This window comes from Triticum urartu, chromosome 2 (genome assembly GCF_003073215.2).
Source record: "Triticum urartu cultivar G1812 chromosome 2, Tu2.1, whole genome shotgun sequence".
Taxonomy (NCBI): Eukaryota; Viridiplantae; Streptophyta; class Magnoliopsida; order Poales; family Poaceae; genus Triticum; species Triticum urartu.
In genome coordinates, this window is record NC_053023.1 from 717,278,458 (window position 1) to 717,293,101 (window position 14,644).

The 14,644-nt window shown below is 42.3% G+C and overlaps 1 protein-coding gene across 1 annotated transcript; it reads right to left on the minus strand.

The window, feature by feature from the left end:
* Positions 1-470: 470 nt before the first annotated feature.
* Positions 471-7,114, minus strand: LOC125540084 (crossover junction endonuclease EME1-like). Its single transcript, XM_048703662.1, has 11 exons — positions 6,150-7,114; positions 5,241-5,389; positions 5,077-5,142; positions 4,823-4,976; positions 4,593-4,699; positions 3,677-3,852; positions 3,166-3,229; positions 2,974-3,092; positions 1,801-1,890; positions 987-1,101; positions 471-894 (listed from the first exon to the last, which is right to left on the minus strand). The coding sequence occupies exons 1-11, from the start codon at positions 7,069-7,071 to the stop codon at positions 742-744; spliced, it is 2,115 nt and encodes a 704-aa protein (XP_048559619.1). The 5' UTR covers positions 7,072-7,114; the 3' UTR covers positions 471-741.
* Between the last annotated feature and the right edge of the window lie 7,530 nt (positions 7,115-14,644).

Sequence of the window (14,644 nt, forward strand, 5' to 3'; positions counted from 1 at the left end):
CGTACGACGAGCTGGGCGCACCCGAGTAGTACTGCTCACCACTTACTGCCCGGCCGCGATGTATCAACAGCAAGCAAGGAAACCAAACCCTCCGTGCCGTCGTCCTGTCTTCCACCAGTGACGCGTCCTCCGTCGCTGTCGCTCTCCGCGATCAGGCCGGCCGTCGTGAGGGACGTCGGAGCTGCTAAACTAGCTCCCGTACGTGGCTTAGACCACTAGGCACTAGATGTTCATTATTGGACATGTTCCCTTTCGCGCCACTTTGATGCTTTCCATCTCTTTCATGTGCCCGTGGATGGAAGGCTCCCATCAAACAATAATCCCCTGCTCCTTCTCAGTTCTCACCTCCCTACTACTACTCCCATCTCCTAGATCATAGTCCCAAACGTCCTAGTTCTAGGTAGAAGGATTGCAAGAGCTCCTGACTGTAGTCAACAATGTCCTTCTATCACAGAATACCAACACACAACTTCACAACACACGACTCATCTTACAAACATACATACAGTATATATTAGCATAGCATTCCACACGTCAATCCCCTAAGCATAAGATCCTTCTAGTTCTGCTTTCGTACAAGTCTCGCTGAACATGATAAGCGCCACCGTGCAGCACAGCAAGTAATGGCTTCATTACAATACTAGCTGCGTGGAGTTCTAAGTTTTAGCTTGGTGGTGCAACACCCAATACATATGCACTAGCTTGGCAGGTCCGAGGGGACCACACGATCTACCGTTAGGGTTACTCGGCAGCAGCATCCGCTTCCACTGCTCCATCTTCTGCCATGAGAGTCCTGTAAACCCTTCTAGAGCATACTGGTCCCAGCCTTCGGCTTTCCTCGCCTACGCGGTCCTCGCACATCAGGTCCTGCAGCAGAAGCTCCTTCTCGCGAACCTGTCGCATGCACAGGTTAAGGCTTGCGGGCGCACGAGGACGAACCCGTTTGTCAGCCTACTTTCAAGAGTGGTAAAAAGGGAAGCACTCACAGTTTTGGTGGAATCCATATATACTTTCAGAAGGGATCTCATGGTACTGTACTTCTTCCAGATTGCCAGGGCAAACCTTGGCTGGACTTTAGGGATAGCTATTAGAGCCTTCATCCTGCCACAAATAATTTACGTCAAGAGTTAGATAAGATAAAGGGCATATAACTCTGATCTGAACGCTGGAATTTTGAAAACATTGTTCTATGCATGGATGCCTAGTTGGATGCTAACAATGAGTGACTTGACTAGAAACAATATAATATAGAATTACTATCACCGTCGCCAACAGCTTCATCTAAATAGCAGCTGCGATATTACAATCCTGTTGCTCAGATTTGGTTAAACAGCATGACCCATTTATAAGGCGGTTTCTTTAGTATAACAGTTAGCACGAATATCAAAATCAAGCCAGTCCAACCTAGAGGTCCAAGACTGGCTTACATGTACGAGTTGAAGGCAACTCACCCACATATAGAATTTTGGTTTTTTCCATTTCATGCTAATTTTGATGGGGAGAACTATGCCGTAATACTAACAGACTAGGCTAGACAGCAGAAAAGGAGACTCGTTGGTGTAGGAACAAGCAACTCTGTGTTTTACTTGTTACTCTACAACTCTACTGAAAATTCTGCAGAAGTTAAAATAAGGCAACAACCAAACTAAGTGCAAGTAGCCTTCCACAAAAAGAAGAATACTGGAAATGCACAGTTTATGGTATATGCAAAAACAGGAACAATTTACAGTTTGATAAAATAGAATAATCAAGACAAAGAAAACCAAATGGAGATCTGATTCAGTATATGTTCCAACTTACCAGGTATCTTTCTTAGCCAGATCTTTATCAATGAAATTTTTAGGGATCACTGCACCATTAGCATGGACAGATAACCATGACAGTGGTTTCCTGCACAAGTCCATGGGGAAAACATTAATGAAACATGGAGCTGCTTCTAGATTCAGTAAGTCGCTAAGACTATATATGTCCAACTAATGGGAACCAAAATAAAAATCAAATCGCTGAATATGTGCAACATTAATAATGATGGCCATCGAGGACCAAACCTAGCTCAGGTGGCAAATTGGTTGAGACCAACAAGCACACCTCTGGTCAAGGCTTTGCCTCCACGGTGCGCGCTCATATTCAGTTGTGAAACATCCCCAGTGACACCAAACATATAAATATCATTGGATAAAACTACAAGACAACTATTTTATAACATATTAGGCATTAGGAGGTAGATACACCATAATTATACCTAGGGGTAAACCAGCATTGAATACAAACTGGCTGCTAAATAAAACATCAGCGCCATAATGGAAGAGTAACAGAGGTTCAAGGTAATGTGATTTTTAGACTTTCGACGGAAAGTTTACAGTATTAGAGGTGTGATTTCAGTGGGTATAGGAACCTTGGCACATTTTCCCCTGGTTTGGTTAGTGCGAAAGACGACTGCAAGACCAATACAGTACCCACTGGAAACTTAACATGTGAACTGAACTCGATGCGCTGAAGTCAAATCAAGTACATCCGTCTAGCATAATCAGGCACATCAGCTGTATAAAAGGGTGCTTATATGTAATTCATACTCCCTCCGTCCACATATAGAAGGCCACGTTGAAATTAGGCTAACTTTGACTATTAAAATATAAGTCATATGACATATATCATTGGATTCGTATTTGAAAGAACAATGGTATTATTTTTGTAGAATATATATATATCATATTTTGTAAGTTAAATTCATGGTCAAAATTGAGCTCAGAATTCTAGGACAGCTTTTGTTGTGGACTGGGGGAGTATTTTTGCTTCATATACCAATGATCAATGTTATAGGCTACTGTTCAATTTCAGTCCAAATTCAGTATGAATGACTGCACAAATCAATTAGCATACAGTGGAATAGAACCAGAAAAACAGAAAAGGCAACAAAAAGAAAGCACAGACGACCATTGGTGATATCATTCTGATCTAACAAATCTAGCTCACCTGAATTTGCAATTTGCAAGACTAGATGTCAAGCCAACAACATGCTCGGCTACTTCAGCTTCATCTGCGCATTGCCTTGAGTGAACTTTAACATGGTGTGTTGCTAATTTGCATAAAACCTGAAAAACCAAACCCATTACACATTCTAAAAACGGATAGTTCAGGAAATTTCTGATAAGGTTGAAAATAGACCTCTTCCACCGGTGGGCGTTTCCAGCTATTAGAATTGGGTGCATTCCTATACTGAGCCCGCTCGCTAGCATGTCAGAAAAAAGAGAGGACATTTTAGCAAACTTCAAATACAAAAGATGAATACATTTCTTGTTGCTTGCAAATTGTAACATTACAGGAAAATTAAAAATATTATGCAGAACTATCATGGAAGTCAGATTTTTCTCGCATAATGTTCCAGGCTTGAGTGTGTTTGTGTGTTGGTTATATGGGCTTACACAATAAACATGACAAGAGGATATTACAATGTAGCAGTGAGTGGCATGTAACAGCAGTCAGAAACTCTGCAGTGGGCATAGTTTAGGTGAAAGACAATAAAGAGTAGGAAAAAATAGCATGCCAAAGCTATAAATAATGTTGTCGGCTACTTAGCACTAGTGCACGAAGAACAAAAGGGCATCCGGAGACAGTGAACGTAAGACGATCAACAGAAAATAGCAGAACAAGGTAATTCAGACTTTAAAGAACCAACCATTTATTTATGTAGTTCATCAATTTATTAGTGACGTAGCAAACAGTGAATGTTGGATAGCGATCTTGAACAAGGCGAACATGATCCCAGAAGAACCCACTGCTGATAAGATCGCAGAATTCCTCAGCTTGAAGCACAAATAGAATATACTGCACTTCTGCCACTGAAGCTGGGTCCTGCACACAATAATGTCACTTAGGAGTTAGTATATATACAAAGTCATGGGTGTTGGTTATGCAGAAAGATATGCCACTTAACTACTTAAGGATATATATAGCGTGGTACTAGACTAAATGTGCCGCCTTTTGTATGTCATAATGGATCTATATCTTACAGTAACTTTGTGTCATAAAGATACTTTTCCATTCCTGGAAGCTTAACAGAAATGACACTTCAGGAAAGTTTAACTCACACCCTACTTCTCCATGACTTGGAATGTACTCCCTCCGTTCCAAAATAGATGACCCAACTTTATACTAACTTTGTACTAAAGTGAGTACAAAGTTGAGTCATCTATTTTGGAACGGAGGGAGTATATAGATATTGCCTTTATATTATGCATATGTATAACATTGGTAAATCCTAACAGTGTAGCACCTCTGTTTGATAAGCTAAAGGCCAGAATTTTCACTCATGTGTGTGTTTATTTGTAGATTTTCAAGGAATAGGTGACAAAACACTAGCACTTGGGCTGTTCCAAAGAAGCTGTTCAATCAATTGTTCCCTTTTATTTATCATCATTTTTTTCCAGGAATTCAAGTTGTCTCACATAAAAAATTATAGTTGAATGCTAAGGGCCCCTTGGAACAGAAGAATTACGGAGAGAAAATGGAGGATTGCAATTTCTAAAGGCTAAACCAAGAGAGAGGAAGCATTCATCGCTAATATGACAGCTATTGTTATGACCAACAAGCACCTGGCCAATTTGAGGAACCTCCATCTTCCACAAAATCGATCCCCTGATTGGATTAGCCTGAACTCGATACTTAAGTCCCTTCTCCGCAAACCTTGTTAGAAGGGTACCTGTTTGCAAAGGTTCAAATACCTCAGCAAAAGAGAAAGATGGAGACAAAATCACGATAACTGAGACTAAATTGATAATTTGATGCAACAAATTAATTGGCTGGGGTTTAAATTTTAAAATACCTCCAACTGAACCAGTTTCAATGATTGTTGAGTCGATCTCAGCCACAATAGATTTTAAAGCATGTTTTCCTGATTCCCACTCGTCTTTTTCTTTTGCGTATTTCTTCTGCTCTGCCTTTTGAGCTTTAATAGCTTCTTTCATGAGCTTATTTTCCTGCAAAGTAAATAGCACCCTCTTACATTCTGTATTCTCTATTCTCTATCATGCACCACAGTAAACATTTATTTTATAAAAAATGCTTAACGAGACAGACCTCCCGCTGTCGTTTCTTTTCTTCAACCATTTTCGCTTTCCCTTCTTTTATTAGTCTCCTCTTTTCCTATATAATGAAAGAGGGGTTTATTGCTTAAGTTGCATCTATTGTGAAACTTGAACTGAGAAGTTTGTTTATTGTCAGGCTTTGCTACTCAGTCAGACCTGCGTTGTCTTTCCTTCTTCTGTGTTGTCGTTTCTCTCCTCTTCCTGCATGGACTCTTCACAGGGTAAAATCAAATTTCCCGATGGCTCTTTGTACCCAAAGTCATCCAGCTCATCATCACTATCCAAAGATATCGGGGAAGAAGGTCCTGAAAAGGCACAAATTAGAGTTACTCAGTTACTCCTACCTAGGTGAATCCAAGTTATAATAAGTCCAGAACGTGCACCCATCTAGTAAATAGTAATTGATGGGGCGGGATAGGGTGCCTCCACATAAGAAACGGAGAATATAAAACTAAACTGCTCTAAGACGCAAGAGCTGAAGTTCTTGATTTTCGTGTTAACAGAAGCTCGTCTCTGAAGAAATCTAACATAAACACTATATTAGTTAGGGCTCGATATAGAGTGAAAGTATTATCTACGAACTGACATGTTATCCAAAATATTAGTTGACATGAACTTGAGCGGTAGAGAAGTCATTTGTTCTACACGAGCTGAAGGATCGAGATTATACCGTTCTCGATAAATAAAGGTTGCATTTTTGTTTTGCAGTTCGGAATTTCAAATGTTCTTGGCCATTTAAGTCAGCAAAGGAATTTGCACCTTCTTGGCCTGTATCTAGAACAGACGCTAATCTCAAATTGCACAAAACAACACCTATCTTGTCAGTCTTTTCTAGAAAAGACACCTACTTTGCCTCTCGCGACACAAAGCTAAATGCCTTGCAGCCTAAGCATGAGCACAACCAATTCCCATCTATCTTCTTGCCATGGAGCAAAATACATAAATGAAGCCAGTGTACACCGTGCTCACTTCTTGGCAAGATGAGCCTAAAACAAAAGGCAGCTATAGGCCTATAGTTAAGAATTTCACCAAAGAATGTATTTGCAGGGGCAGCAGAAGAGAAACCTCGAAAAGTGGAGGGGCCTGCCACATCCAAGCGCGAGTTGGTGAAGAGACGTGTGTCGGCATTGGGGGCGACAGATCCGGGGAAAGCCGGCCCAGGGATCCCCAAATCAGCAGCATCAAAGTCGAACGAGCGCGGAAGAACAGGCGCATTAGGAACAGCAGCGCCACGGGATTGGGGGGCGAGTGAGCACGGAACGAACGACGGGGGAGTCCCGACTGGGACGCTGGAAGGCCCGGCCGGGCGCGAGGTGGTGAAGCCCGGGGTCTCCAGGACAACAATGTCGGGGTCGGCAGAGCCGGGGGAAGCCGACCCGGGGATCTCCAGATCAGCGGCATCTTCGAAGTCGATATTGCGCCGGAGAACAGAATCAGGCGTGCGGGGACCATCGCCGCCGGAGCGGGGGCTGAGCGAGCACGGGACGAACCCCGGGGAGGCCCCGACCCGGCGCACGGGGGTGTAGCCCGGCGTCTCCAGGACAACAATGTCCAGGTCGACAGATCCGGGGGCAGACGGCCCAGGGACCTGCAAAGCAGCGGCGCGGAACGGGCTCGGGAAGAAAGAACCGGGGGGAGCGACGGCGCGGGGGCGGGGGGCGAGCGAGCACGGGACGAACGACGGGGGAGTGCCGGTCCCGGGCGCGGCGGATCTGGGCTCCCGCCGCTTCGGCGGCGGGGGAGGGGTGTCGTCGTCGATGAAGATGGGGGACATCGGCAGCCGCCGCTTGGGGAAGGCCGGGGAGGAGGAGGAGGCGTCGAGGAGGCCCCGGGAGGCGCGGGAGCGTGGGGCGGGTGCGGGGGTGGAGGCGGCGGTGTCGTCGTCGTCGTCCTCGAGCTCGACGACGGCGATGCGGGCGACGGAGACCCGCGAGGCCATGGTCGGCGCCACGGCGCTGTCCCCCAGGGCGTCCTCTAGCGAACTCATTTCGGGGTGGGGAGTGGGGTGGGGAATCGAGCGAGGGTTTCCGCCGGAGGCGGGCGAGGGTTTCGGTTTTGAGGTCTGCCGCAACGGGAAGCTGCTCCCCATGGGCTGCATTTAGCGCGGCCCATCAACTGGCGCACTTTTTACTTCTTTTCAAAACAATCGGAATTTCTAATATATCAGGTTTCATAATAGAAAAATTACGTGTCCCGAAATATATATACACGCAAAAAAAATGTCCACGTGTAACCAAAAAATATGTTCATATATTTGAAAAAAACTGTGGCATGCTAAAATATAATCGTTTACCACAATGGAAAATATTAATGTAAATACAAACTATGTAGAAATATTAATAATAATAAATATAGTTTTCATGTACACTAGAATTAATATTCATGCAAATGAAAAAATATATTCGTACATTTAAATTTTTATGTATTTAAAAAAAGAGTATATTTAAAAAATGAATAAAAGGGAAGATAAATAATTAGAATGAAATGATAAAATTTTAAAAAATAAATTAAAGGAGAAACTAATAAATGTAAAACAAAAACCGAAAATGAACATAAATGTGAAACATATTTTGCTAGCCCACCAAATAAATGTTTTAAGCGTTACTCTCCCATTTGCCGCACATGGTAAATGGATGCATTGCACAAGGTTTTTTTAAGGGAAAGGCTTTCATGGCTAGCTTTATTAAATTCAAACAACGGTTATATCGTCGGTTAAAAGTTCAGAAATAAAGATGAGAGGTGCGTCCAACCACAAATTTGGTGGATCAACACGACCATTATGAGCTTTTTTTTACGGGAATTGATACGACCATTATGAGCTAGCACATGAGCTACCATCTTTGATTCACGATTACAATGCTCTATCAAGCCCTTTCCAAAATCGTGTAACAAGTTGTCACATTCATCAAGTATCGGAGCTGCTAGTGCCAGAGTTTTGTTGGAGAGCTTTCACTATGGTTAAGTTGTCCATTTGCACAAAGATTGAATTGCATCCAATAGTGTTAGCTAGCTTCAAACCTTCTACAAGAGCAGCCGCTTCAACTCACACCATGTCCGCAACATGTTCCAGCTTGGCCGTGGATGCAGCAATGAACAGACCGCCACTATCACGATTAATTGCACCACGGGCTCTAGTGTTACCATCTTCATAAAAAACAACATCAACATTTAGGGCAAGCTGACCCGACAAGGGTCTTTTCCAACGGTTCAGTCTTGGGGCTCATGATGATGGTTTGCTCGCAGCGCGTAGAAAATTCAGTGAAAGAGCCCAGGTTGATTGACAAGACCGGACCGGTGTTTGAAACTCTTCCTGTCCTAAAATAGGACGTTGATAACCACCGCACGTGTGGTCTGGAGGCAAACCGCCCGGACGGAGACGTGCGGTGGGAAGCAGCATCGACCGAACGATTTCCTCGAACCGAGACGTACGGTGGGAGGCAGCATCGACCGAACGATTTCATTCGATCGACTCCAGTTGTACCCCTCCTGCTGGGCCACAAGCGGTCAAAAGCCCAACAACAAATATATAAAAACCGCGAAAAAACTATATAAAAGCAAAAAAAACGTTGGTTCAAAGACACGCAATTTACCTATGTGAACTATAGGAGAAACAACAACGAAATAACAACATGTTGCCATTGTTTAAAAACAGAAATTTCGCCAAAATGACAAAGAACACATGGCAATTTTTTTCCGAGTACTTCATATTTACAAATATGTTTGCAATAGTCCAAAAAAAATGTTGGTGATACATAGAGATTAGATATTACTAAAAAACCAAATGGTTCAAAAAAGATCCTTTTTGATGCAAAAAAAGGCACAAAAAGAAAAAAGTTCAACCAAAATTGTCATGAGCAATGGAGGTAAAAATCGCCATGTATGTGAAAATAAAAAATGTGGCAATAAATGTAAAATTGTATGGCAAATAGAAAGGTAACTTTTCCATGGCCAATTTTTTTAAAAAGTAAGAAATTGACATGGCAATAAAAGTAAAAATAAACATTATAATTTTTTGCAAAAAGTTATAAATAACAAAATGGCAAAATTTTATGTTACACCAAATGGCAAAATCTATTGCATCCACTATCGCATTTGGTACTGAACACACAATATTCATGAAAAAAAACATATTTGCCATGATCCATTTAAAGTAAATTTCCCATGATTTGTAAAAAATAGAATTGTCATGTAGTTTGGCATATCTATTCCATTTGAAATAAATTTGCCATGCTTCATGAAATAGAATTGCCATGGTCCATGGGAACAAATGCCATATAGTATGGCATATCTATTCCCTTTGAAACAAAATTTCCATGCTTCGTAAAATAGAATTGCCATGGTCCATGGGAACAAATGCCATATAATATGGCAAATCTACCCCATTTAACTAAAAATGTCATAGTTCGTGTAAAATAGAATTGCCATGGTCCGTGGGAACAATTGCCATGTAGTACAACAAAATATATCCCATTTAACTAAAGTTGTCGTGTTTTGTCAAAAAAATCCATGATGGAGGGTGGAAATTGCCATGTAGTATGGCAATTTTGTATTAAAAAAATCCATTTCAATAAATTTGCCATGCTTCATTAAATATAATTGACATGGTCCGTGGGAAAAAATTGCCATGTAGTATGGCAAATCTAATCCATTTAACTAAATTTGCCATGGTTCATAAAAAACTTGCCAAAATGTGGAGGGGGGAAAATTGCCATGTAGTATGGCAAATCTATTGCATGTGATGTGGCCAAAAAAATATTGTACTTGGCACAAAAAAATCCATTCAATTTTTTCCATGCTTTGTAAAACTGTAAAACTACCATTGCCATGAAACATGCACTAAGATTGCCATGGCCCATTTGAAAAAAGAAAATCTGCCATGTTACAAAAAAGAAACAAAATTGCCATGGTCCATATAATTAAAAAAATTGCCATGCCCCATAAACTACATTTGCCATGATACATAGACTAAGTTTGCCATGGTCCCATTCTAAAAAAGAAAAATTGCCATGTTGGAAAGAAGGACAAAATTTTGACATGTTGTCGTTCAAAACAGAAAATTTGTACGATGCATAGACTAAAAAATGCCAAGATCCATAAACTATAATTCCCATGATGCATGCACTAAAATTGCCATGGTCCCGTTCGAAAAGAAATTGCCATGTTGTAAAAAAGAGAAGAATTGTTGTCACCCCGTTTACAAAGTTCAAAATTAATTATGAACACGAAAATTTGCCATGGCAGATTCGTATCAAGAATTGCCGTGTTTTGTATGATGAATTTACCCCGTGTGAAAAAACACAAAAGGTTGGAATCGAGTATGAACGAGAAACTTGCCATGGCAGATTCGTATCAAATATTGTCGTGTTCTTTTATCAAATTTTACATGAAATTTGCCAAGAATGTGAAGTAATAAAAAATTGATCAAATGTTGCCATGGCAAATGCATGTTTCCTTTTGCCATGGTATTTTCAATGAAAATGTCATCTTTTACGTAATAAAATTGTCGTTTATGTGAAAATAACACAAACAAAATGATCAAAAACAAATTTCCGTGGCAAATGCAAAGTCAAAATGCCATGGCACATGGAGTAATAATGCTATGGTACATGAAAAAAAAGATAGATTTGCCATGTTATATGAATTAAATTTGCCTCGATAGTAACAGTGAAATTGCCATGTAGTTATTGAGTAGCATGCCAAATTATTAAGTAGGAAAATGTACATACATATGGGTGAGTTGCCATCTACCATGAAACCAACAGGGCAAAATTAGGCTGATTGAACATGGGGGAGTTGCCATGTCTATATTTAGTACCATTACAGAATGATGGCATGAAGATGGCAAACATGGCAAAAAAATCATTTCAGCCATGGCAACTGATGGGTTATGGATCTGATGAACTTGCCAAGCATTTGGTATAGTAGCATACGAATTGCTTGGTACCTGTTAACAGACATAACACATATGAAACATGGCAAATTTCAGACTTTTATAGAGAGGGATTTGCTATGTATTTATTCAGAAATATGAAAAACAAAGGATGTGTTGTGGTTCAAAAAACATGGCAAACAACGCAAGTTTTTACAGTTCCACACATAGGGCAGGTTGCCATCTATTTATTCAGTAGAATGGCAAAATGATGAGAGGACAAATGTAAATGCATTAACTGCCATATGGCATATCAGAACACATGGCAATTTTCAGCGCCAAACAGTAGGATAGTTGCCATGTATTTATTTAGAAGCATGGCAATTGATAAGAAGTGGAATTTTAGACACATTAACATCAGTATGAAATGGCAGATAACACAAAAACACATATTTCAGCTACAATTTTTGTGAACATGCATACATATGAAAGATAATGAGAAGAATTAGCCATTTTCATAATAAAATTTGCCATGGAAACAACCATTTTCACACCGGGGCAGGAAACTAAAACATTCAGTAGGAAAATGGTGAACAAAACCGGGAAAACAAAAACGCAGGGGGGAGGACCTGTGTTGGGAAGTGACAAGCTAACGAGCAGATTGCAGGCAGGTAGATAGCCGGGGCCGGCCATGCCGACAACGCTGCAGCGGTGACACCCACGAGAAGAGGGTGGCTGATGTCTATAACACAACCTTCTTCTTGTAGACGTTGTTGGGCCTCCAAGTGCAGAGGTTTGTAGGACAGTAGCAAATTTCCCTCAAGTGGATGACCTAAGGTTTATCAATCCGTATGAGGCGTAGGATGAAGATGGTCTCTCTCAAGCAACCCTGCAACCAAATAACAAAGAGTCTCTTATGTCCCCAACACACCCAATACAATGGTAAATTGTACATGTGCACTAGTTCGGCGAAGAGATGGTGATACAAGTGGTATATGGATAGTAGATAAAGGTATTTGTAATCTGAAGTTATAAAAACAGCAAGGTAACTAATGATAAAAGTGAGCGTAAATGGTATTGAAATGTTAGGAAACAAGGCCTAGGGTTCATACTTTCGCTAGTGTAAGTTCCCTCGACAATAATAACATAATTGGAACATATAACTATCCCTCAACATGCAACAAAGAGTCACTCCAAAGTCACTAATAGCGGAGAACAAACGAAGAGATTATGGTAGGGTACGAAACCACCTCAAAGTTATCCTTTCCAATCAATCCGTTGGGCTATTCCTATAAGTGTCACAAACAGCCCTAGAGTTTGTACTAGAATAACACCTTAAGACACAAACCAATCAAAACCCTAATGTCACCTAGATACTCCAATGTCACCTCAAGTATCCGTGGGTATGATTATATGATATGCATCACACAATCTCAGATTCATCTATTCAACCAACACAAAGGACCTCAAAGAGTGCCCCAAAGTTCTACCGGAGAATCACGACGAAAACGTGTGCCAACCCCTATGCATAGGTTCATGGGCGGAACCCGCAAGTTGATCACCAAAACATACATCAAGTGAATCACGTGGTATCCCATTGTCATCACAGATACGCACGGCAAGACATACATCAAGTGTTCTCAAATCTTTAAAGACTCAATCTGATAAGATAACTTCAAATGGAAACTTAATTCATTACAAGAAAGTAGAGGGGGGAAGAAACATCATAGGATCCAAATATAATAGCAAAGCTCGCGATACATCAAGATCGTATCACCTCAAGAACACGAGAGAGAGAGAGAGAGATCAAACACATAGCTACTGGTACATACCCTCAGCCCCGAGGGAGAACTACTCCCTCCTCGTCATGGAGAGCACCGGGATGATGAAGATGGCCACCGGAGAAGGATTCCCCCTCCGGCAGGGTGCCGGAATGGGTCTAGATTGGCTTTCGGTGGCTACGGAGGCTTCTGGCGGCGGAACTCCTGATCTATTGTGCTCCTTGAAGTTTTACGATACGTAGGTATATATGGGTACAAGGGGTACGTCGGTGGACCGAAGGGGGGGCCACGAGGCAGGGGGGCGCCCCAGGGGGGTGGGCGCACCCCCTACCCTCGTGAGCACCTCCTTCATCTTCTGACGTAGGGTCCAAGTCTATCCGGTAGGTTTCCTTCCAAAAATAACTTCTCCAGTTGATTTCGTTCCGTTTTGACTCCGTTTGATATTCCTTTTCCTCGAAACACTGAAATAGGCATAAAACAACAAATCTGGGCTGGGCCTCCGGTTAATAGGTTAGTCCCAAAAATAATATAAAAGTGTATAATAAAGCCCATAAACATCCAAAACAATAGATAATATAGCATGGAGCAATAAAAAATTATAGATACGTTGGAGACGTATCAGCATCCCCAAGCTTAATTCCTGGTCGTCCTCGAGTAGGTAATGTTGGGGAACGTAGTAATTTCAAAAAAAATCCTACGCACACGCAAGATCATGGTGATGCATAGCAACGAGAGGGGAGAGTGTTGTCTACGTACCCTCGTAGACTGGAAGCGGAAGCGTTAACACAACGCGATTGATGTAGTCGTACGTCTTCACGGCCCGACCGATCAAGCACCGAAACTACGGCACCTCCGAGTTCTAGCACACGTTCAGCTCGATGACAATCCCCGGACTCCGATCCAGCAAAGTGTCGGGGATGAGTTCCGTCAGCACGACGGCGTGGTGACGATCTTGATGTTTTACCGTCGTAGGGCTTCGCCTAAGCACCGCTACAATATTATCGAGGACTATGGTGGAGGGGGGCACCGCACACGACTAAGAGATCAATGATCAACTGTTGTGTCTATGGGGTGCCCCCTGCCCCCGTATATAAAGGAGTGGAGGAGGGGCCGGCCAAGGAGGGTGGCGCACCCTAGGGGGGAGTCCAACTCCCACCGGGAGTAGGACTCCCCTTTTTCCTATTAGGAGTAGGAGAGGGAAGGAAGAGGAAGGAGGGAGGAAGGAAAGGGGGGGCCGACCCCCTTCCCAATTCGGATTGGGCTTGGGGGGGCGCCCCTTCCCTTGCTCCTTTCCACTAAGGCCCAATAAGGCCCATATACCTCCCGGGGGGTTCCGATAACCTCCTGGTGATCCGGTATTGTCCCAATCTCACCCGGAACATTTCCGGTGTCCAAATATAGTCGTCCAATATATCGATCTTTATGTCTCGACCATTTCAAGACTCCTCGTCAAGTCCGTGATCACATCCGGGACTCCGAACAACCTTCGGTACATCAAAATATATAAACTCATAATGAAACCGTCATCGTAACGTTAAGCGTGCGGACCCTACGGGTTCGAGAACAATGTAGACATGACCGAGACACGTCTCCGGTTAATAACCAATAGCGGAACCTGGATGCTCATATTGGCTCCTACATATTCTATGAAGATCTTTATCGGTCAGACCGCATAACAACATACATTTGTTCCCTTTGTCATCGGTATGTTACTTGCCCGAGATTCGATCGTCGGTATCTCAATACCTAGTTCAATCTCGTTACCGGCAAGTCTCTTTACTCGTTCTATAATACATCATCTTGCAACTAACTTATTAGTTGCATTGCTTGCAAGGCTTAAGTGATGTGCATTACCGAGAGGGCCCAGAGATACCTCTCCGACAATCGGACTGACAAATCCTAATCTCGAA